Here is a 24,998-nt window from a genome sequence, read left to right as displayed (position 1 = left end):
GCTCTGTTGCTCAGGCTGGAGCATAGTGGCATGATCTCAGCTCACTGCAACCTCTTTGCCTCCCGGGTTCAAGCGATTCTCCTGCCTCAGTCTCCCAAGTAGTTGGTACTACAGGCATCCGCCACCACACCCAGTTCATTGTTGTATTTTTAGTAGAGATGGGGATTCACCATGTTGGCCAGGCTAGTCTCAAACTCCTAACCTCAGGTGATCCACTCGCCTCAGCCTCCCAAAGTGCTGGGATTACAGGCGTGAGCCACTGCACCCGGCCAGGAATTACCATTCTTTTAAATGTTTCAGACTTTTAGTATGCTAGCAAGGATTTGCTTTAAAACAGTCCAGTGAGTTGGGTGTGGGGGAAAGGATGAGGATACTAATCAAACAACATTGTCCTAAATGTTGATACCAGTTAAAGTTGGGTTACGGGCACATGGGAGTTCATTATACAAGTTCTACGCTTTTGCATGTACTTAAACTTCTATAATAAAATGCTCAGAATGCTATGAACAGTTTTAATTCCATTTCTGTTACATATATGCACAGGACAAAAAGGTAAAAAGGTAAGCACCAAGACCTTACATGTTTTACCTATAGGTGGTAGATAACAGATTTTTATTTTATCCTTTGTGGTTGTTATGTCGCACGTTTCCACAAATACATGTATTTCTTTTGTAATCATAACAACATCTTAATTCAAAATTTTAAAAAATAATAATACACATGCACTGGTGAATAGCTGCACAGAGGAAAACAAAGGGAAAATTTCCTATAACCCCAACAGCCAGAGGCATACTTTCTTTTTTTTTTTTTAACATTGCTATGAGCATTCTGTATCTGCAAATATACATCCTATATTACTCACTGATTGTATCTTGTTTCACGAAACAATTTTCATAAATACCACTTCTTTTCGTTTGTTTGTTTTGAGATGGAGTCTCACTTTGTCACTCAGGCTGGAGGGCAGTGGCGCTATCTCAGCTCACTGTAGCCTCACCTCCTGGGTTCAAGCGATTCTCCTGCCTCAGCCTCTTCGTAGAGATGGGGTTTCATCATGTTGGCCAGGAGGGTCTTGAACTCCTGACCTCAGGAGATCCATCCGCCTCAGCCTCCCAAAGTGTTGGGATTACAGCATGAGCCATTGCGCCTGGCCCCATAAACACCATTTCTAATGGCTACAAAAGCATATATTACATTCCAAAATCTAAACCATTATTGTTAAATATACCAAACACTACAGAAACACACATTTTAATAAGCTACTGTTTGATAAATCTTCTAGATGCGGCATGCTCATAAGATAATAAAGTTTTCTGCAACTAAGACAGCTGAGGCAACAAACTTTTAAATATATTATTCTTCAGTGATTACATTTTATTCATTTTAGTTTCCAGTTACCTTCCAAACTTTGGCCCTCAGATCAGCAGGCAGTGGTCTTCCTTGAATTATATTTCTCAAAGTTTCAAGATCACAACCTCCTGCTTCCAGAGCTTCTTCAAGATCTCTTTCCCTAAAAAAAAGTCCTATTTATTAAAATAAACTTTACTTCATAGTTTTTCTTATTCAAGATTCATTTATAAGCATGGCCTATTAAAGGCTTGTCCAAGACACAAAAGTTCTCAGCAGCCAAAATGTAATGCCAAGGCATACACAACATATTTTCTTGGTGGGAAATCTCAGGCTTCATATAGTCAATTTACTCTCATTTTACCCTTAGTTGTAACCAGTTTGGTTGTCTTTTCCTAGATTAATGTAAAGAGGAGATGGGGCAAGCTAGCTGACAGCACTGTGAAGTCACAGTAATAATAGTGTTCCTAGCAGAGGTAATGTCTTTACATAGCAACTATGTGTGGGGCACTATTTCAAACATTTTATGTGTTCTTTTTAATCCTTATAACAATCCCTATGAGGTAGGTTACATTATTGACCCCACATACAGATGCAAAAATGGAGGCAAAGAAGGGTTATAGACATTTAGGGGACAACTGAAGAAATAACTTTATTGGTATTAAAAAGTTACTATTCTTTCAGGTGTTTACCAGTATTATGGTATATGGTCACGTGTCATATTAGCAGTAGAGCCAGCATTCAAATTTTAACAGTCTGGTTCCTGAATTCGTGTTCTTAACATTATGCTCAATTCAGTCAAGAATTCAAAACACTGCAGCCTGAGACTATTTAGTAAATGACTATATCAATATCATGCCTAGAGCAGTGTCTAGCTTAAAATAAGTATTAAATAAATGTTAGGGGGAAAAAGGATCCATTGGTATATTAAATAAAAATAATATCACATCATCTATCGGGGAATCTGCCCCCAATATTTCAACATAGGTTCTTTCTATTTTCCATAAGTGTTGGCTGGCTGAGAAATAAAGAGAAAGAGTACAAAGAGAGGAACTTTACAGCTGGGCCACCGGGGGTGACATCACATATCAGTAGGACTGTGATGCCCACCAGAGTCTCAAAACCAGCAGGTTTTTATTAAGGATTTCAAAAGGGGAGGGGGTGTATGAACAGGGAGTAGGTCACAAAGATCACATGCTTCAAAGGGCAAAAAGCAGAACAAAGATTACATCCTTCTGAAGGCAAGAGGCAGAACTCCTGTTATCTATGTTCAGAGGTGCACATATTGTCTTGATAAACATCTTAACAGAAGAAACAAGGTTCAAGAGCAGAGAACCGGTCTGACCAAAAATTTACCAGGACGGAGTTTCCCAATCCTTGTAAGCCTGAGGGTACTGCAGGAGACCAGGGCATATCTCAGTCCTTATCTCAACCACATAGGACAGACATTCCCAGAGCGGCGTTTATAGACCTCCCCCCAAGAATGAATTCCTTTCTGAGAGTATTAATATCAACATTCCTTGCTAGGAAAAGAATTTAGTGATATCTTCCCTATTTGCACGTCTGTTTATAGGTTCCCTGCAAGAAGAAAAATATGGCTCTTTTTGCCTGACCCCGCAGGCAGTCAGACCTTATGGTTGTCTTCCCATTTCCCCTAAAAATCGCTGTTATTCTGTTCTTTTTCAAGGTGCACTGATTTCATTTTGTTCAAACACACATTTTACAATCAATTCGTACAGTTAACACAATTGTCATAGTGGTCCTGAGGTGACGTACATCCTCAGCTTACGAAGAAAACAGGATTAAGAGATTAAAGTAAGACAGGTAAAAGAAATTATAAAAGTATTATTTGGGAACTGATAAATGTCCATGAAATCTTCACAATTCATATTCCTCTGCTGTGGCTCCAGCAGGTCCCTCTGTTCAGGGTCCCTGACTTCCCGCAACAATCATCAAGTAAATTACCAAGCAGTTTTGTTCAGTCTACTATGTTTAAGAGAAGAGTATGAATTTAATTTCATTTGTATAAGGTAAAAATAATTAAAACTTTTACAAAGGTATACATTGTTTTCTAGACAGAAAATAACCAGTTAAATTATCAATTCTGGCCGGGCGCAGTGGCTCATGCCAGTAATCCCAGCACTTTGGGAGGCCAAGGTGGGTGGATCACAAGGTCAGGAGTTCAAGCCCAGCCTGGCCAAGATGATGAAACCCCATCTCTACCAAAAACACAAAAAAGTAGCCGGGCGTGGTGGCAAGTGCCTGTAATCCCAGCTACTTGGCAGGCTGAGGCAGACAACTGCTTGAACCCGGGAGGCAGAGGCTGCAGTGAGCCGAGATTGCACTACTGCACTCCAGCCTGGGTAACAGAGCGAGACTCCGTCTCAAAAAAAAAAAAAAAAAAGAAAGAAAATCACTCAATTCCTTAGGAATTTTCAAAAACTGAGGTTTCAGTCATTATTTACGATTTCAGCACACATTAAAAATCTGCACAAATTTTAAGAGCTTCATAACCTGGACAATTTATAACATTCCTTGAAGCAGCCTAAAAGGCAGTTCATCTCACTAGGATCAGGAAATCAGGATTTTTGTCCCATTTTTGTGGTTCTGAAGAAAATAAATTACTCCCACTCTTCATTTTTTTCAATAAGACAATGAAAACCTCCCCACTGATAGGCATCTAAGAATATTAGTTTAAATGTATATATTTCATAAAATGTTGCTCTCCTAAGGGAAAGGAATTAAATGAAAATGTAATCACTTACGATCATACTCAACAGAAAAGTACTCATTGTATTTGAAAGGTTCCTTGACAAAGCTACTACAAATTCATAGGAACAGAAGATAACTAGTGACCACAGAAGAAACACTTAGTTTTTTTGTTATATGGTCACCGAAGTGTTGGAAGGGAGAGGTAGAGAAAAAGATTTCAAGTCTACTGTTAAGACAGAGTTCAGGTCTATAGCTGATAAACACTGGGGTTTATCTATTCTCTTCTGGCCAAAATGTACAAGGCAGGCTGTTAGTAACCATGAAACAAAGAAAATTTAATGGCATCTTTGGCGAATAAATATCATATATTTAAATGGTCAAATGTATCAAATAATGAGGGACTAAAAACACTACTTACTGAGATGAAATTATTTTACTAGATGAATGAAGAATTGGAATTATTCACTTTTTAGTGCAAAATTCTTTTCTTTTTGAAATATTTTTGCCAAATACCTTACTATTCCCGACAACAAAGCTTGTATTTTGTTGCAAAATGCCTAATCCTCAAAGTACTTTTTAAATCACAATAATGTACAAGCACATCTCTGTTGATACACCTGCTGTTGGATTGGTTGATGCTGTCCCCAGGGAACCGCAAATGTGCTCTCCAGCAGTAGAACCATCAGGAAGGGCTCCTTTGAAGACTAGAAAATGCTACACCTTAAGTAGTAAAAGATACTTCTTACAAATCTAAATAATGAAAAGTAACATGATTTTCTGAACAAGGCATCCAAAGGTTGACCTTCGACAATATAAATGTGCTTATAAAAGTAGTAAAGAGCTGAAAATTGTTAAGGTAAATAATTCCTAGAAGGATCAAGCAGAGATAAGAATTCTATGGCATTTAGCTCTCAAATAGAATTCCCCTTCCCCTAAACCAAGTTTCTACTTTTAAACAAGTAATACAATTCTAACATACAAAAGCAAAATCCATGTCTGGTGTAGTATGAGTAGGTGGACTGTGTTTTGTTCAGTCTTCTTTGACCTTATAGCAGCTTCTCACTGACCTTACAAATTAAAGGTTGGTACAGTTACACTGGACACCCAGACAAGGTTTTAAAACAGAAAAGTACAGGCCTTGTCCATTTATTCTAGGAAATACAAAAAATAAGCAAAACTATCTACTTTGCTCAGAAAGTTCAGGACAGACCAAGTCCAATGCTTCTGAGGTTGGAAGGAAGGAGAAACTCACCTCCTCCTGACTCTGTGACTTTTAAACTATTAACACGTGTTGGTATAATACCACAGGTTCCTGTCATGATCTATCAATAGCATATTTTCAAAACCTAAATAAAACATAACAGAATATCCCCTTACCTGATGTTGTGTGGTAAAATCACCTACTCTAAGCATTGTAGCCCAAGTTGCTTCAGAATTAGAGTGAGGCAAACAATGTCACTAGATTTACACGAAATTAGTTTAATGTTTATATTCAAGCTAGCAAATGAATTGGATTTTTCTTCTTCCACCAAATGGTGAATAACATATGGAAGCATTTGCACAATGTATGGGAGAAGGAAGCATGAATTTTCAAGCACTACCAAATTTAATATGCACTTCCAAATGCTTCTATGATTAATTCATTATTAGAAATTTTGTAATTTTCTGAATAAACCATATTGAATCATACAAAAATTATGATTTTTAAAAGCAACTGGATTACATATATTTTGTTCCTAAAATTTAAAAAGTTATAGAAAATCTCCCACTAGCAAAAAATGACTATATATTAACATTTTTCTAAATTTGGTTTTCCTCCCAACCATGTTCTAAAAACTTATTTTTCCCATCATTTCAAAATTTATGAAAACTGTTTAAATGTACACACTCTCTCGCCAAACAGGGCATAAAAACAAGAAACAAAACTTAGTTCATCTCCTTTTTTTTTTTTAAGAAGTATCTTTCTTCACTTAAAGAAACCCCATACCCACTAGCAGTCACTCACTATTCCTCCCCACCAGCACCTCCTACCCTGCCCCCAGCCTCTGCCAACCACTAATTTACTTTCTGTCTCTACATATTTACCTATTCTGGATATTTCATATAAATGGAATCATATAATGTGTGGCATTTATGCCTGGTTTCATTTAGCATAACATTTCAACATCTACCCATAATGTAGCATGTATCAGTGCATGCTTTTCATTGTCAAATAGTCCACTGTATATGAATATACCATATTTTACTTATCCATCCATCACATAATGAGTTTTTGAGTTTTTTCAACTTTTTGGTTATTATAATTATCTTAATTTTGAACATAAGTATCAGTAGTTCAACTGGTTAAGTGTATGATATATATGTATTATTTATTAATTATTTATTCTTCAAGAAGTCTGAAAGAATTTAAAGATCAAGTCTATTAAAACCTCACTCAAAAACCAAACCCAAATCAGGCCAGGGGCAGTAGCTTACACCTGTAATCCCAGCACTTCTGGTTGGATGGCTTGAGCCCAGGAGTTTGAGACCAGCCTGGGCAACATGGAAAAAAACCTGTTTCCACAAAAACTACAAAAAATAGCAAGTTGCAGTGGTGTGCGGCTGTAGTCCCAAGTACTCAAGAGGCTGAGGCAGGAGGATCAACTGAGTTCAGGAGGCAGAGGCTGCAGTAAGGCCAAGATCACACCACTGCACTCCAGCCTGGGCTACAGAACGAGACCCTGTCTCAAAACACAGGCTACAAAAGACGTTGTCTCAAAAAACAAACAAACAAACAAAAAACAATAAAACCAAACCAAAGAACCCGTCACGCTCATTAGGATGACTACTACTTTCAAAAACATAAAATAACAAGTGTTGACAAAGCTGTGAACTCTTGTGTAGTTAGTGGAAATGCAAAACGATGCAGCCACTATGGAAAACAGTATGACAGTTTCACAAAGAATTAAAAATAAACGTCCCACACAATTCAGCAATTCCATATCCTGGAATGTCTGAAAGAACTGAAGGCAAAGTCTGAAAGAGACTTTTGTATACATGTGTTCACAGCAGCATTATTCCCAGTAGCCCAAAGGTGAACGCAAACCGAGTGTCCATTCACTGAGGAATGAATGAAGAAACAAAATGGGGGGGTGTACTTTAAGTATAGATATAACGGACTATTATTCAGCCTAAAAAGGAAGGAAATTCTGACACATGCTATGACGTAGGTAAACCTTGACGACATTATGGTAAGTGAAATAAATCCGTCCCAAAAAGACAAATACTATACAATGCCACTTATATGAGGTACTTAGAGTAGTTAAATTCATAGAGACAGAAAGCAGAATAGAGGTTACCAGGGCAGAGGGATGGGAGAATGCGGAGCTCTTTAACAGATACAAAGTTTCAGTTCTGCAAGATGAAAGGAGTTCTAGAGATTATATGCACAACAATGTAAATGTACTTAATACTAATGCACACTGAAAAATGGTTAAGATGGTAAACTTCTTACATTATGTATATTTTACCACAATTAAAAAAAAACTCTAATATATTATAAAAATTCATACATTTGAGCTTCAGTATCAGATCCAGGTTTCAATTTTGGCCCTTCAACAGCCATGTGACCTTACAAAAGGAAAAAGCACCACAGTGCTTATCTTACAGGGTCAGTTAATGCTTAAATAAGTTTCTAAACACAAAACATTCAGCGCAATGCTTGGCTACATAATTCTTTAATAAACAGAATCCATGAATACTATTACTTTTGTTATTATTACTGAACAATAGCTTACTTTCTTAAAATGACTTTTTAACCATAATCATTTTAGAGAATTTTGCCAATGCATAAAAAAAATTAAAAACCAACCACAATTCCATTACCATGAGATAATCACTTTTTGTTAATTACTTTTCAGTTTGTCGTGTGTGTATTTACAGACATATATATTTATAGACATATATATTTATAATAAACTCAATTATACTGAAAATATAATTTTGAATGGTATTCCATGGGTTTTATTCTGGGGTTTTCATAGTTTTTAGATTTCCATCTTGAGGTGATTTTTGTATACAGTGTAAAGAAGGGGTCCAGTTTCAATTTTCTGCATATGGCTATCCAGTTATCCCAACACCATGTATTAAATAGGGAATCCTTTCCCCGTTGCTTGTGTCAGGTTTATTGAAGATCAGATAGTTGTAGGTGTGCAGTCTTATTTCTGGGTTCTCTATTCTGTTCCATTGGTCTATGTGTCTGTTCTTGTACCAGTATCATGCTGTTTTGGTTACCGTAGCCCTGTAGTGTAGTTTGAAGTCAGGTAGCATGATGCCTCCAGTTTTGTTCTTTTTGCTGAGAACTGCCTAGGCTATTCGGGATTTTTTGGTTCCATATGAATTTTAAAATAGTTTTCTCTAGTTCAGCGAAGAAAGTCAACGGTAGTTTAATGAGAATAGCACTGAATCTACAAATTGCTTTGGGTAGTATGGCCATTTTAACAATACTGATTCTTCCTATCCATGAGGATGGAATGTTTTCCCACTTGTTTGTGTCATCTCTGGAGGTCATTACCCCTAGCAATCTAAGGCAGGAACGGAAAATGAAATACTGCATGTTCTCAAACATATTACTTCTTTGCTTAGCGTATTAAGTAACTGTTACTTAAGAAAGGATACTTTACAGAATCATTAAGTAGGAAACAACGTGGCATATGTGCTACTTTAAACTGTTTCATTCTAGCTCTCCAATACTTAATACTGGAAGTATAAACAGGCTAAACAAGTTCAACTTATAGCTGACAACAAACTGTATTTTAAAGGTTTTCAGTATGATAAATTTGGAAGTAACATAAAAGATATAAAAATATGTGGCTCAATTTTTGAGTGGAGAAAATAATTAATTTGAGGGAGTAAGCATCCTCCCCACACTCCCTGTGGATGGAGACAAAGGTAAAGGATGGAAGGGTGGCAGGGATTAGTTAGAAGAGTCTTCATGTGGCTTCACTTTATGTCCTCAGTCTTGATTCCATGGCCCAAAACTTAAAGCATATTCTTGACAACACCCTTGACTTCTTCACTCCTTGGTCTTTCTGTCACATTCAGAAAGCTGCAAATTCCTAACATTAGGTTAATCTAACCAGTCTGCCTTCTTTGTTCCTATACTCTACTCAATGTGGGCTTCTTGGGAAAATAAGACAACTCTATGATGCTATCATATAACAATAATGCCTGGAAATCTATTCACCACTTACTTCAGACTCCTTACCCGGCCACTTTACCTCATGTGACTTTACTTATGACTCCAAAGAGAAAATACAGGCCAGCAGGCTTCTCTTCCCTTTGATCTCAGCCCCCTCCAAAAACAAACAAACATAAGCAACTTATTATTCCAGTCATTATTTTCTTCTTTCCTGTATCCACAGGAGACTTAACTATCTCTTCTCTAGTCTAAGACTGATAACTTCACCTGGCTGTGATCTCCACTCACTCCCCAATCTTTCAGAAGCCATGTGCCATCCATTATCCCCTCTCTCCTATCTTCCACTTCTGTCTCTACTGGCTCTTTCCTCCGAGACAATATGCTCAAAAATTGTCATTAGAAATAGCAATGTTCACCACAAAAACGTCTCCACACTTTCCCTTGCCATCCAGCTACCAAACTTTTGGTTGTTCCTTTCACAAAGAATTCTTGACAAAATATGTAACAACTTTTCCCTCATCTTAAATGTCTCTCTTCCCTCTCTTGTCAACCCCCTTTCATTTCTCATCCTTCTTTGATCCTCACCACTCCATAGGGACCACTCTCTGTATCGTCTCCACCTCATTTCTTAACCAAATCTAAAACACTAAGATATTAATAGAATGTTTTCTGGGTTGGAAAAAAAAATGTTTTAAATTCATGAAGCCTCTCAGTCTATCAACTAAGCTAAGTCAGCTTTACTAATCTTCAAAATTCTTAAAATTGAATCCTTTTCTGTAATTATAAAAATAATGAAGACTAGCAGTTTTAAAAGGACCAAGTAGGGCCTATAATATATGTAATCACTCTACACTTAATAGCAGAGTACAGAGAAATTACAAAGAAAATCCAGTTACCACATTAAAAAATTAATTTTGTATCTTAAAGTGGCCAAGGTCTAAGATTTATTATTGTTTTCTTAATATAAAAATACAAAAGCTACACTACTGGGAAATCAATAAAAGCCCAAAGCCTGACATGTAAACATCTTAAATATGTTATTTCTGTTGCATAGGATATTATTCAAACCTGTGAGTCCGCTAACAGTATTAAACAGAGCCAAGAGAAAAAAAAGAACTGAGAAATCTTCAATGAAAGTACTTCTAGCATTCAAAAATATAACCTGTGATTATCTCCTTTCCTTTAAAATTTTCACATTTACTTACTTGAAGGGTCCTATATATAAATATAACCTACTTCCCATCAAAAAGTCACCTCTCTCCTTCCCTCTACAGTTCAACTTCCTTGAAAACAGTAGTCTCCACTCACCTAAACACTCTCATTCACCCAAAACCTCCAGAAGTCATTAGTCATCTTTCTCAGCTCTTGTCCCCTTTACAAACACTGCAAAATTTGACTGTCTCCTTAAAACACTCTCTTTTAGATTTTTCTCTGCTTTCCTAACCCATATTCTGAATCATTTCCTTCCCTGACATAAGTCTTCTTTTATTCAAACCTTCCACATATATGTACTGAGCACCTACTACAGGCTACCCACTGTGTGAGGCACTGGGGATGTAGTACAGAAAAAAACGTCAATGCTCTTATGTAGCTTACATGCCAGATGGCTATTCCAAGGTTCTAGTCCAAGTCCTATCATCTAAATCCTGTTGAACAGAGGTGAGAGTGCCTATGAGGTGCAGTTTATTCATATTTGTTTAGAATGTAAACCACTGTGAGCACAGATTAAACCTTGACAGCCCAGCTTGTCCATGTATATATCCTAATCAGGTATAAGCCTCTGACCAATTATTTAAAACTCTAAAGTGAACAGCTAATTAGTCATAAGCACTGGCAAACTGTGGAACAGTGAGCAAGCAGTGGCAAGCTGCATGTACTGAATTGTGGCTTCATGGCTTAATTTGTGCCACCACATTTCTGGGGGTTTCTTAATGCCCAGGTAATGAGACATCAGGACCAAAGCTTTGTCTGAACTTATTTTGCTACTATTATTAGGACGCTGGTTACAAAGTACTACCATAACAAAACTCCTTACTTAGTTCTTGAATATTTTGTATGACATTTGGTAGAAATGAAAAGAGAATAACTTTGTTACAGATTCACTTGTACAGTAGATACGCATGGAGCTCAATGACCACACTATGTCTTGTGCAACTTATTTTTAAATACCAACCTCAAACCATCAAAACTTTCCAAGTATTTCAATAGTATGATAGCACATTCAGAAAGAACTTGACGACTTAAAGTCTTGAGAGAACACAATTTGATACAATTTGATAATTGTGAAGTTATCTAGATTTGTGTCAGAATCAGACATGCTTGTTACAAGCATTTTAACAAGTTACAAATTTATATGCCAAGGGGAAAAACACCCATTCGCCAGCTTTAAAAAAAAATGTAAAACTTTGCATTAGGACCAGATCCACAAAAACAGCTTTGGGAGATTCCCTTATGAATAATGTAATCTTCCCTAGAATTTGTGTTTTAATCATGATCTTGGGCCAAGTAAAGAAGGTGCTAAATCTAGTCCTCTTGGCTTGACAAGCCAAACTTAACAGTTACAGTATTTCATCACTGTATGCAATAGGCAAAAGAGATAGAGATCACAGAAATGTTATTTCATAAGCTACTAAAATTAACTACAAATGGAACAGGTGTTCTAAATCTTAGATTTATTTTTGACCTACAATCCATGTAGATCAAATTACACCAACGGTACCAATGGTGCCCTTTTCTCTGCTAAGAAAAGAACTCAGTTGTTGCCTAAGTAAAAAATAAAAAGATACACACAAAAAAGTTTCTCATAACTACATGTATAATGTTGCAATGCATTTGCTGTAAGATTATGACTACAAAATTGGAGAGTAATTTCTCTAATGAGCAGTCAACTTCAGCGAGTACTCTAAATCCTTTCTTCTTCCATGCTTTCACGAAATAAAAATCCTCAACACTGTTCCCTTCTATCTATATATATGGGGTGACTTTTCAGTATTTTAAGGCACTAAGAAATGCATCCTTGCTTTTTTACCCCCACTAACTATTTGGAAACTAAAAATAGAGTGTATCTTTTGCTTAAGACAGAGAGCGGTATGAAAACAGCAAGAAGTCAGAGAGAGGTATTACCTATGTCTATTACAAATTTCCACTTTATCCAAAGTGTAACGATAAAAGAAGTGTCACCAACATTCCCTGTCTTGAAACTATCATTTCAGAAACATAGTTGTTATAAAGAAACAACAATTCTCAAGGGTACTATGCCAATGGGGATCATAGTTTGACAAAGAAATACATATTGGGGTTTTTTTTTTTTTAAGCTGGACTGAAACCATCAGAGAAGATTTTTTTTCATAAGAGGATTTCACTGAATTTTATGCTGATGGTTATTAATCTAAATGGAATTCACAAAATAAAGGATTTCTGGTATTCAAACTGCACACATATATGAGACGAATCTTTTGCATCACCAAGTGATGCACAGAGGCTTTAAAACAAAGGTTAGAAACTGTTCAAAGGAAAAATAACACATGTACATTATTATTATTATTAGTAGAGACAGAGTCTCGCTCTGTCACCCAGGCTGGTGTGCAGTGGAGTGATCATAGCTCACTGCAGAGCCTCGATTTCCCCCATTAAAGCAATTCTTCTGCCTCAACCTCCCAAGTAGCTGGGACTACAAGTGTGTGCCACCAAGCCTGGCTAATTTTTTTTATTTTTAGTAGAGACAAGGCCTCACTATGTTGCCCAGGATGGTCTTGAACTTCTACGCTCAAGCAATCCTCCCACCTTGGCCTCCCCAAGTGATAGGATTACAGGCATGAGCCACCACGCCCAAGGCATAACTATGCTTTCTCATAGAGCTGTTTTAAGATCAAAATGAAATGTTTATATAAGCATTATATATAAAGAGTAATGCTCTATGTAAATGTATAGTATTTTCTTATATAGGTTGAGCATCCCAAATCCAAGAATCCCAACTCCAAAATCTGAAACTCTTGAGCACCAACATGATACTCACAGGAATGTTCACTTAGGCATTATGGATTTCAGATTTTTGATTAGGGATGCTCAACTGGTTAAGTATAATACAAGCATTCCAAAGAGATATTCGACCTGTATCTCCTTGCTAAAATTATTAAATACCACCATAACAACTAGTTTAATGTAACAACTACTTTAAAAAAGAAGCAAACACTACAAGATTCCTACCCAACTATCAACTGCAATGCCAGCTAAAGGATAAGAAAAAACTCCTTTAAGCATCAAGAAAACAGATGAAGACTTGCAACAAATGATGTAATTAGACATTATTTTCTTAACTCAGGTTAAAAAGTTAGGCAGACCCTTAAAACAAATAGACAGTAAATTTCAGAAAAATAGGTTTAAGTGGCTCTTATGTTCTTTATTTCTATAAGAAAGAATTTGATTTTATGAGCTTAATGGAAGGTACTTACTTGCTTTCCATCTGTAATTCTCAATATCTAACTCATTTTAAGCCCTGCTCCTTTTCAAACTGTTTAATCCTATTCTTTTCTGCTAGAGCCTGTAATTTCCAAAACACCAGCATTTAGATATCTTCAGAAGTTATTTTCACACAGTATTCCTAGAGATAAAATGATGACAAAATTAAAGTGTCCAAGGAAGGCAGCACAATGCACATTCCTGGTCTTAAAACTGTTTCAAATTTTTTTCTAAAACCTTACACAGCAGCTTCAATATAACCACTATTCAGTGAATGTTTGCTGAACTGAGAATGTTTTTGCTAAACTCTATTTTGCTTTTTGACACATGAGAAAAGGCACTGTCTTTATACCAAAAAGAATCCACATTTCAGCACTATGCAGCAGAAATGCTTTGTCAAGCATATTTTCTCAATTCTGTCCAGAAGACTCCTACTGAAAAGTTGGCTGCATACTGCAGTATATTTAACTGGGTGCTCTGAATTGCTCACTGTACTTACATAGGGAATGCACTTGTCCCCTCTCTGCAGTGAGTACACAGAGATAAAAATGAATTAATTGAAATACATTTATTTAGCATGCAAAAAGCAATTGCTAACTCAAATTATGGATATTAAAACATCTACAGGAAACAAAATCCTAGAAGTGAATTATTACTTCAGAATTACCTTTAGGCTGGGCGTGGTGGCTCACGCCTGTAGTCCCAACACTGTGGGGGGCAAGGAGGGTGGATCACCTGAGGTCAGGGGCTCGAGACCAGCCTGTCCAACATGGTTTTAGTAGAGAAACCCCATCTCTACTAAAAATACAAATATTAGCCGGGCATGGTGGCACATGCCTGTAATCCTAGTTACTTGAGAGACTGAGGCAGGAGAATCGTTTGGACCCAGGAGGCAGAGGTTGCAGCGAACCAAGATCATGCCACTGCACTCCAGCCTGGGTGACAGAATGAGACTCCGTTTCAAAAAAAAAAAATTACCTTTAAAAATTATAAAATTTACATTATAATTAAAGACTTTAATGTAAACAGTATGTCTTTTTCATTTCTTTGCCTGCCCTCTAATTATAGTTTACAAAATCAAGTAACTGTCATATCATAACCCCAATTCAACAAATGAAGTTCATTTTCTCATTTCTTCTAAAGTAGTATCTAGCCTTCCCAGTTCCACAAGTAGACAATGTTCTTCTTAAACAAAGTTACTTTTTCTTTTGTATTTAACATATTTCTTTATTGATTATATCATATCTGAAATTTCAAACACTTAGTTCTTAAATGACATTTAAATCTTTTCTCATATTTTAATGATTATTAAACAGGGAGCACTGATAGTACTATTTACAGAGTAAAGAAAACTTTGAAAAATAACTTCTTATTCTCAAACAATTCCTACTCACATCTCAGATTAACAACAATAGAAGATTCTTGTGGAATTGATATTTTTACAATTTTAAGAAAAGTTTAGCAATAATTTAAGAAGATTTTAGCAATAAAAAACACTAAAAGCTGAATATTAAGTAACATTTTTTAATTAAACAAACTCCCAATTTCAACAGTTATATAATTAAAGTCAATACCAAAACAATTTTTAAGTTATGACTTTAGATCTTTAGACATTATTTCAGGAAGAAAGTCTTGGAAAATGAGAACATATGTTCAAATCCAGTGCTATTTTTCTTCAATACCAAGAAGGGTAATTACCAATCTTTTCACTGTAACAATTCAACATGTTTGATTTTACAAATCCAGATTCTCACAACTTATATTAATTTTTTAAAATTAAATTCAAATCACTTCAAACTAACTATAAGCATTTTTACAAGAATTTCAGCACACCCTTTGAGCTTACATGGCTGAATCCCAGAGAGCTTGAAAGACGAGGCATTTTCTGATTACTCTGGCTTTCCATAAAGAATAAGCATTATACCAACAGACAATTCCACAGCTCACAAAAACACTGGAGTCAGGAAATTCGTATGAAATGACAGCTTAGTATGCTATTGCACATAATTATATGAAAGTCTTTATTCATTCATGCGTACATTCACTCAACAAACATTTACTGAGTCTCCTGCCTTTTATCAGCCACTGCCCTTGAGAAGTTCATTATCTAAAGAGCAATGATAAGTCATGTAATTACACGCATTTTAGTATAACATGTAAGGTGATACAATGTGACATATACAAATTCCTCTGACCTACTCATTCTGATATACATATAATCTAGAACCCTGATAACTAAAGTGTGGTCCATAAACCACCATAATCGGCAACACCCAGCAGCTAGTCAGAAACAGAATCTCAAGTTCCACCTCAAAATCTACTGAATCACAACTACAATTACCTGGGTGGCATTTTAACAAGCTCCCCAGATAATTCCAATGCACATTTAAATTTTGAGACGCACTGAACTAGAACATAACTGAAAATCAGCAAAAACAATGTCATAGAGTCCACATACTTTTAAGATCTTCAAGGTCCATCCTGAGCCTTTTTAAGAATGTATATACAATTTTAACAAGTTCAATGACTTAGTTTCACAGACTAGGAACAAATTAAGAGATACTACCGACAAAAAAAAGAAAATAGGAAAAACTTACAAAAAGCAATCTCGAAAAGGGACTGCTGTGTCATTTAGCATAGCAACAATTTGTCTAGATAGGTCCCAAAAGTCTCACCATATTACAATAACACAACTGTAATCCATGTTCTCAAACATGCCTCCTGTATCTAGACCATAAATTCCTTGAGGACAGACATGTAGTTTTATCCTTAAATTACATTTGTAAACTGAATGACTCAAGTCATTAAGATGAGTTTGAGCTAGGCAGTAAGATATACGATATATTTTAGAAAAATCTCCATCTGACGGAGTTAAAAACATTTGCTCCAAAAAGAGAGAAAGAGAGCGAGGGACGGAGGGGGAGGAAAGATAAAGAGAGTGTAAAACACCCAGACGGATGGGGCACACCTGTAGTCCCCAGCTACTCATGAGTATGAGGCTAGTTTGGGCGCCATGGCGAGACCTCGTTTCTTAAAAACAAAATAAAAAAAGAGTAAAGCATCCCCATTCTATAACCCATTCACCAAGCACTCTAAGAACACAGGCTTTATTGAACCTATGGCTCCCAATCCCAAAGTCTTCCTGACTCTATCCAAACCCTCTTCTGGGGGGACGATGAGAGTGCTAGAAGAAAAAGGAGAAAGATTAGAAGAGGATGGAGGGAAAACAGAAATCACTGACCATGTCAGTGTTCCTCCATTCATGAAAATAAAACCAGCAAAAATACAAAGACACACGAAAGATACAGCAATCCTACAAGAGAACAAATGTTATCTCTAGTAAACATTCACTCCATGTCCTCTGCCTCTGCGAACCAGGAACATGCTCACAATCCCTCAAATCTAAGAACTCCCCAGAGTCACCTTAACTGTGGAAACATTTCCCCTCATGGCACTCAATGAGCTGGTTAAGGCCAGTTTATGATACAATTCACCGTTCCAAAACAGCAAACTTCAGGCTATAATCAACTAGGTCACTTTCTGAAAAGTGTTGTAATGTCTGTCACTGATTCTTAAAAGGTTCTTTTAATTACTTAAAAACTTTTTTACTATTTTTCCAGACCTATTTTTTTTTTCTCCTGCCATTCTTGCAGGATACCAGAAGCAAAAAGACGTATTTTTCTGCAACTTCTCTCCAACCAGGTAGGTCTCATTCTTACTCTCAAAACAAATTAGTTGCCTTGTCTACGCCCTTGCTTATGCTGTTACTCCATTCAGAGGCCTTTCCCATCTCTTAATCTGATTCTGCACCAATATGTTAGCCCCAAGCCATGTGTGGATATTTAATATCTGAAATGTGGCTAGACCAAACTGAAATATAAGGTAGATGTAAGATGCACATTGGATTTTGAAGACTTTGCACAAAAAAGATGTAAAATTATATAATTTTTAAACTAATTACATGTTGAAATACGTTAAATAGATTATTAAAACTGGTTTCACCTGTTTCTTTTCAGTTTTTTTTCCTTTTTTTTGAGACGGAGTCTCACACTGTCGCCGGGCTGGAGGGCAGTGGCTCGATCTCCGCTCACTGTAACCTCTGCCTCCCGCGTTCTAGCGATTCTCCTGCCTCAGCCTCCTGAGTAGCTGGGATTACAGGCACGCGCCACCACGCCCCGCTAACTTTTGTATTTTTAGTAGAGACGTAGTTTCACCATGTTGGTCAGGCTGGTCTTGAATTCCTGACCTCAAGTGATCCGCCCGCCTCGGCCTCCCAAAGTGCTGGGATTACAGGCGTGAGCCACCGCGCCCAGCTTCTTTTTAGTTTTTAATGCTGCTACTGGAGAATTTTAAATTACAACATGTGGCTTCTACCAGACAGCCCTGGGGTTTAAATCCTACTCATTCTTCAAAGCCTAATTGAAATGCTGCTGCTTTCATGAAGTTTTCCACCAGTGACTCCAACTGCCCCAGCCCCCACTGCCAACCTCTCGTAATACTTTTAATCACACTCACAAAGAATGAGATTAATTTTACCTTGTTATACCTCCCCAACTCCAACATAAGCAAGTTGAAGAAAAAAAACTACATCTAGATCACCATGAAGTTTCCTCTGACACCTTGGAGAGCCCAGCGCTAAGGAATGTTTGATGTCTGCTAATGGAGAGCTGAATATCTTAATTACTAATTATCTATCCCTTTCAACGATTTCCATTTTTTTCCTCTGGGATTAAAGTCGAGGTCTATGAATGTCCTATATTATTTTTAAAGTGCCCATGAGCTGTACACATACAATATAACAAGTAAACCCAAAACTAATACATGTGGTCAATACACTTAGATCAACTGTAAAACTGAGACAAGCCTCTAAAGGTCCCTTTTTCAAAAGTGATGTTGTAGAACATAACAACGTATTGTGAGATCAACTATTTCAAAAGTAGAAGCCTTTCCCAAAGATTAACACTGGGTAAGCAATTTACCAAAAAATTATTGGCGGTCCTCCCCCACAATCCCGAGTATAAATCAGGTAAGCATGCAAAACCTTGGGTGCAGCAAGAGCAAAGTCCCACACTGCATCCAAAGCTCAGAAATCGAGCTGTGAGAAACATGGTAGTAGGGGAAAAGACGACTTGCGTGAAGGAGACGCATGATGAAAACTGTTGGAATACAAAACGAGATAACAGCCAGAATTTTAAAAAAGTATACCAACTACGTGGAAGGGATCCTCCCGGGGTCAACCTCTGAACCCTCAGGCAAAGTTCGCAGTGGTCATTTCAAAACATCTTTTCTTCATATTGTATTTTAGTGCCTCAGATCTGCATCCAACAAACTTCCGTCTTCAGCCTACTCCAACTCCCACAGCCAGGGACTCCGGCCAAACCCAGCCCTGAAGCCACCCTCTCCAGGACACTTTGGAGACTGACGGACGACATGGGAGGACCGTTGGGCCCAGCACCTGGATGACACCCCTCTCCTTGGGAGTCCCGCCCCAGTCCCTTGGGCAGAACCAGGCAGGCAGGGGGCACCGGGCAGGCAGAGGGGGCGGGGCACGGCACCGGACTTCGCCTAGGACCGGCCTCTCCGTTCTATACGGACGCCAGACGTCTCCTCGGGGACCGGCAGGATGTTGAGAAGGAAGAATAAAGGGGCACTGGGAATTAGCCCTGGCTTTCACTCACCAGCCGTCGCCGCTCGACGTTGGCAGCGGCAGGACCTCTTCTCCTTCCGCCATTGCTGTTGACGTCCACGTCACTTTGCCGAAAAGTGGATCCCGCGCTGAGACCAACTCCGAGACCCAATGTCGTAAAAGGTCTTCGGAAGTCCAGCACTGAGCTTCCCCAGACTGGAAGAAAGAGGGAGGTGGCAAGGGACTGCAGGAACGCAGCGTCACGGCGTCCCGAGGCCGAAAGGCAGCGTCTTGGGGGAGGAGACTTGGTGGAGGCAGCTGCCCCTCCAAAGACTACATGTCCCAGGATGCCACGGTGCCGCGGACTGGGCGGGGTGGGCGGAGCTCTATGGGAGCCGTCCCAGTTGGAGGCCTTGTGTGATAACAGCGTCTGTTTTTGGCGCCAGTTAGCGTCTTCATTCCAGCTTGGCGTCGAAATTAACAAAGTTAGAATTTAGAGTCCTAACTATTTGAGAAAGCCAGGGAAATGGGAATTGACACAGGGAAGGCGGACGTAGAAGAGCCACAGTTCAGTAATTTCCTGCTGTAGCAATTTAATTTGAAGAAAGAAGTGGGACGTAAGGAAAGGGGCAGACCACCCCTATTTGTGAGGCCCCGTCAAAAGTATAAGTGAAGGCCCACATACCTTTTGTCTGAATATTTAAAAGTTGTAAATCAAGCTAAATACTAAAGGAGATACGTTCTAGCCTCCTAACTTAAATATATCTTCCTAACAGTCTGAAAGATCAAGTCCGAATTTAGAATTCTAGGACTGGAATTCCAGGCAAGGAGAGCTGCCAAAATCCTCTTCCCATTCCACTTCCCCTTCACACCACATGGGCGGACACTTGGCCACCACCGGAGCCTTGGGATGAGCACACACTCGGGAGGATGGACCTAAAGAAATGCTTTTGCAAGTCCTGAAAACAACAGTGATGAAGTAGTACTGCATGTAACAATATGGATACATCTGAAAAATACGCTGTTAAATGAGCAAAACAGATGGCAGACGGATAGGTAAAGTATGGTATCATTTATATTTGGTGTTTGAAAGACAGTATATTAAAAATAGATCCATATGAGCTTAAAATGCAGGGGAATGATACATGGAAATCTCGGAATGGCAGTTACATTCAGGGAAAGGGAGGAGTTTGCATTAATTTTTTAATATTTTATTAAGGGCCCAAGGTGGCCACATAGGTGGCCAGTATTCTTTATAGAGTCTATACTTAGGTATGTAAAGTGTTTCATAATTTTAAAACCTATTTCTTCTTAAATACAAAACATAGTACAGCTATCTCATTTACAACCAAAAACATGTTCACTCTCTTCCCTAAAAGGAAATAATACAGATCTGCGTGGTACTGCACCCACTTCCAAGACCCGGATCTCTGTAATGTTCAGTCCTCTGTTAGGGAACATTTCTTTTAACATAGAATGAGACTTTAGATGCCCTCTATCAAAAAGAATAAAATACGTGAATCTAGGTCACATTACCATTCTAATATTCAGGACCTCCCCTGGGTCCCTTCAATTGTTGCCAGTAGGTTTTCAGAAACTTTTCAAAAAATGGTTTTAAAACCTATTCAGTCATTGACATGAGAAGCGGTTGCTCACTGGTTAGGAAGATTCTAGTACTCAATTATGATTCATTTTGAGTATAATTAAATCAGCAACTGCTTTATAGTCTCTAGTAGAATATTTTCCCATTAAAAATATGTCACTTGACATTTTTAAACAGTTCTTTATTCTGTCAAAGTAAAGTGGAAAGTTCTGACTTCTGTGTTCTTTAATGGAGCCAGAGCCAGCTTCATGGGCATGTAGTCTATGCAATAGCATGAGACCACATGCTTAGAAGAGCTCTGTGCTTAATTTCACGCTCTAGTGTTGCCATCTTGAAATTCTTAATAATTTGGGAACAAGGAGACACTGGTTTTAATTTTGCACTAGTCCTCACAAATTAGGGAGCCAGGTATAGATAGGGTCAATATCTTAGTGATGTATAACCCATTGGGGACAAGATTTCAACCAAAATTGTCTAGCGATAGTATCTTCTGGGGATTTGTGTCATTGGGTTTTTTTTTTTTTTTTTTTGAGACAGAATCTCAGTCTGTCACCCAGGCTGGAGTACAGTGGCATGATCTCAGCTCACTGCAACCTCCGCTTCCTAAGTTCAAGCAATTCTCTCGTCTCAGCCTCCCGAGTAGCCAGGACCACAGGCGTGTGCCACCATGCCCGGCTAATTTTTGTATTTTTAGTAGAGTTGGGGTTTTGCCATGTTGACCAGGCTGATCTCGAACTCCTGACCTCAGGTAATCCAGCCACCTTGGCCTTCCAAAGTGCTGGGATTACAGGTGTGAGCCACCATGCCCTGCCCATTTGCTCTTTATTCATCAACCTGTTGTAAGTTCTACTCAGTATTTGCTCCAAGGTCATGATATTCAAGATTTGCTCCAAGGTCATGACATCCTTTTTCCTCTAGTGATAATTCTAGAAATTATCTAGAAATATTCTAGAAATCTAGCTGAGAGGCCAAATAGTACTTGAAACTTGGAAGGCCTTTGACTCCTTTTTCTTTATTATTGTTTTATTTTTATTTTTCTGAGACAGGTTTCACTCCCTCAAGTAGAATTTGTTAAATTTTCGTAATGGACCTCTGCTTAAAACAAAACAAAAACACTTTTCAAGAACTAGAGAAGATTTCATTATGAAATCTTGGGGTGTATCCCCTACCTGCATTTGTGCATCTAATTGTAGTTCCCACATCCAAATGGGAAGGTGTATTATTTCATATTATCCTTGGGTAAAATCAAATCAAAATGTATTTCTTATAACGAGAAAATTAAAATGTCTTGGTTTTAAATGAAATTGTAGAGAACATAAAAAGATTTTGCATCTATTATTTCGTGTTCTGAACCATATAATTACGTCATTTATACTGTATTACATGTACTTAATTTGTACCATGCTTATGACACATAGTAGAATCTCCATAAATATTTGTAAAATGAACTAGGGAATTTTCTGAAGTACTTTTGTAATGGATTAAGCTATTCACCTATATAGAAATGGCTGGTTGGGTTCAGGGACAGGTAAGGATTATGAACTCATCTGCATGGTCATAGTTGTTATGTGAGTAGAATTTAATTCAGTTTTCATTGTAATATTATTTTAGCATTTGTTAAAAAGAGATGGAGAAATGATCATAGCTCTTGATCATTTATTCCGTATTCGTGCAGCCTTTTCTTGACTTTTGTGCATTCTTAGGTAAAGACAAAGACCTAATGAGATGTTTTAATCTACTGCTACACAACAAATTACCCCAAAACTCAATGTCTTAAAGCAATAAATACTTAACGCACAATTTCTGTGCATCAGGAATCTAGAAGCAGCTTAGCTTGATGTTCTGGCTTAGAGTCTCTTGAGGTTGGAGGCAAGATGTTGGCCAGGGTTGCAGTCATGCAGTCATCTAAAGGTTTCAGTGGGGCTGGAGGATCCAGTTCCATGGTGGCTCACTCACATGCCTGATGAGTTGGTGTTGACTGTTAGCAGGAGGCCTCAGATCCTCCCCAAAGGAGCCTCTCCATGGGCTGCTGGAACATCCTCTTGACGTAGTGGCTGGCTTCCCACAGAGTAAGAGTTCAACAGAGACCATGATTGAAGCGACAACATTTTTTTATTACCTACCCTCAGAAGTCGTAATTTCTGCAGTATCTTATTGGTCAGCTTTATTCAATGTGGGAAAGAACCACAACAAAGGCTTGAATACCCAAAGACAAGAATCACTGGGGGCCATCTCAGAGGTTGGCTGCCACATGAAGTCATATTAAATCCTACGCATTCTTCATTGTTCAGTGAAACTTGCCCCTGAGATTCCTGCTCATATCATCTCAACCCTTCTTACATTCTGTCGCCTCTCACCTAGTTTCGGACCATCAACAGGCACTCTCATCTGGGCACTGAATCATACAGCGTCTTGTATTCTTTAACTCTGAGAATGGCAACTGTTTTTTAAGTTCCTCTGTAGCCTCCACTGCACCAAATGCAAGGCTGAACGCATAGATAGTGCCTAAGAGTTCTTGTTAAATAACAAAATATTGATTTTTGTTTCTGCAGCTATTGTGTGAGAGTTTCAGAATTCTAAACTTTCCCAAGAATTTCCCTTTTTACCTTACAAGGACAAATGTTTTCACAATTATCCAAATTAGTTCAGTTATTTGTCGTTTTAAAATCCCATCAGGACCTGCATTCCCAGACTCTTTAAACTACTGAAGCTTAACATTTAATTGAATGATGAACAAAACCAAGTTAATTCCCATTCACAGATGACAAGTGAACAATTGGCAGCAATTTCAACATCTGCTTTTAATTCCTTTTAAAATGTTGAGCAAACTGATAAAAAAAAAAAAAAGAAAAAGAGCTGGAAATTCTGTTTCTCCATTATCCTTCTAGTAGTTGTCTTCGCTAATTGAAGTTGACTCTAAATAGGTTTTGTAGTTGGACCCAAAATAAACATTTGGATAGGGATTGACCCATCCTTAGGTTTGAGATGTTTGTGCTTTAATGTGGGAGTCTGTTTAACCCTTTGCTCATTCCAATTTTGTTCCCAAATGTTCCAGGCAAAAGGCTTTTATTGGGGTTGAGTACTTCCTGGTTGGAAATAGGGATAGTAAACAACATGTTAGCTGGAACTAGCCTTAGTTTTTAAAATTGAACTTCCTGCTTTTTCATGAACTACAGGCTCTGAGGACACACACACACACAGGCACAGTCTGAAAACAGAATCCTTCAGACAATGGCAGTGCTATTCTTGATGTATAATTTATCTCTATTTGTCTTATACACTTATATTCACCCTTCCTTTTTGGTATATATATATGTGTTACCAAATAAAATCATTAGCAAGGAATCATCTAAGGTAACTGGATGGAATTATATGATATATGCTTTTGACAAAGCGTGTTAAAAATATAGGTATATGTTACAATTTATCTGAATATGTTATTTACAAGCTGATTTCTCTAATACCCAAGCTAAATTATACAGCTTGTCATTGTCATTTTCACATCTCAAATTCACATAAGAAAAATACAAAAGTAAACAAAAAGAATTTTAGGATCTCATGAACGTAAAAAATGACTACAGATACAAAAGCATCCAGAAGTTTAAAGAATTTATTCTCTATAATTTTGCTCACACTTTTTTTGGGACAACAATAAATTCTCTGTTGTTAATTATCACCTATAATCTGATAACTCCTGTATCTCCATTTCCAACCTATTATTACTATAACAATAATGTTGCCATAAAAAACATTATTATTTTAAAAATTATTAATATTTTCAAAACATTCTGTGATAATCTGTCAGCAGAGAGAAAGCCCATTTGTCTTCAGCCTATTTGTCTACCTTCAATTTAGATAGATATTCAAAAGAAATTTTTTTTTTTGGCACTCTGCATATATAAATCCAGTCATCTACTAGGAGCTTGCACTTGGACGACAGACATTCCGAACTCAACATTTGAAAACTAAACTCATTTTGTCTACGTACCTGCCAGTCTCTACCTGCCATTTCTTTTTGTTAATTTTTCTTTATTATTTACTTTTATTTTGTTAAATTTCAAAGACTATGTGCACAT

At 37.6% G+C, this 24,998-nt stretch overlaps 1 protein-coding gene across 2 annotated transcripts in view; it reads right to left on the bottom strand.

Moving 5' to 3' along the window:
• The window catches only part of TBC1D23 (TBC1 domain family, member 23), a 65,406-nt gene extending 45,786 nt beyond the window's left edge, over positions 1–19,620 (bottom strand). For both annotated transcript variants that reach the window (XM_011962508.1, XM_011962509.1), the window contains exons 1-2: positions 19,372–19,620; positions 1,396–1,507 (exon numbers count right to left, since the gene is read on the bottom strand). In XM_011962508.1, coding sequence (XP_011817898.1) covers positions 1,396–1,507; positions 19,372–19,424 — 165 coding nt within the window. In that variant the 5' untranslated portion in view covers positions 19,425–19,620. The remainder of the gene's footprint in view (positions 1–1,395; positions 1,508–19,371) is intronic.
• Between the last annotated feature and the right edge of the window lie 5,378 nt (positions 19,621–24,998).

This window comes from Colobus angolensis, unplaced genomic scaffold, assembly GCF_000951035.1.
Source record: "Colobus angolensis palliatus isolate OR3802 unplaced genomic scaffold, Cang.pa_1.0 Scaffold592, whole genome shotgun sequence".
NCBI lineage: Eukaryota > Metazoa > Chordata > Mammalia > Primates > Cercopithecidae > Colobus > Colobus angolensis.
Note: the sequence above shows the minus strand (reverse complement) of the source record. Positions and strands in the feature narration are given on the sequence as shown.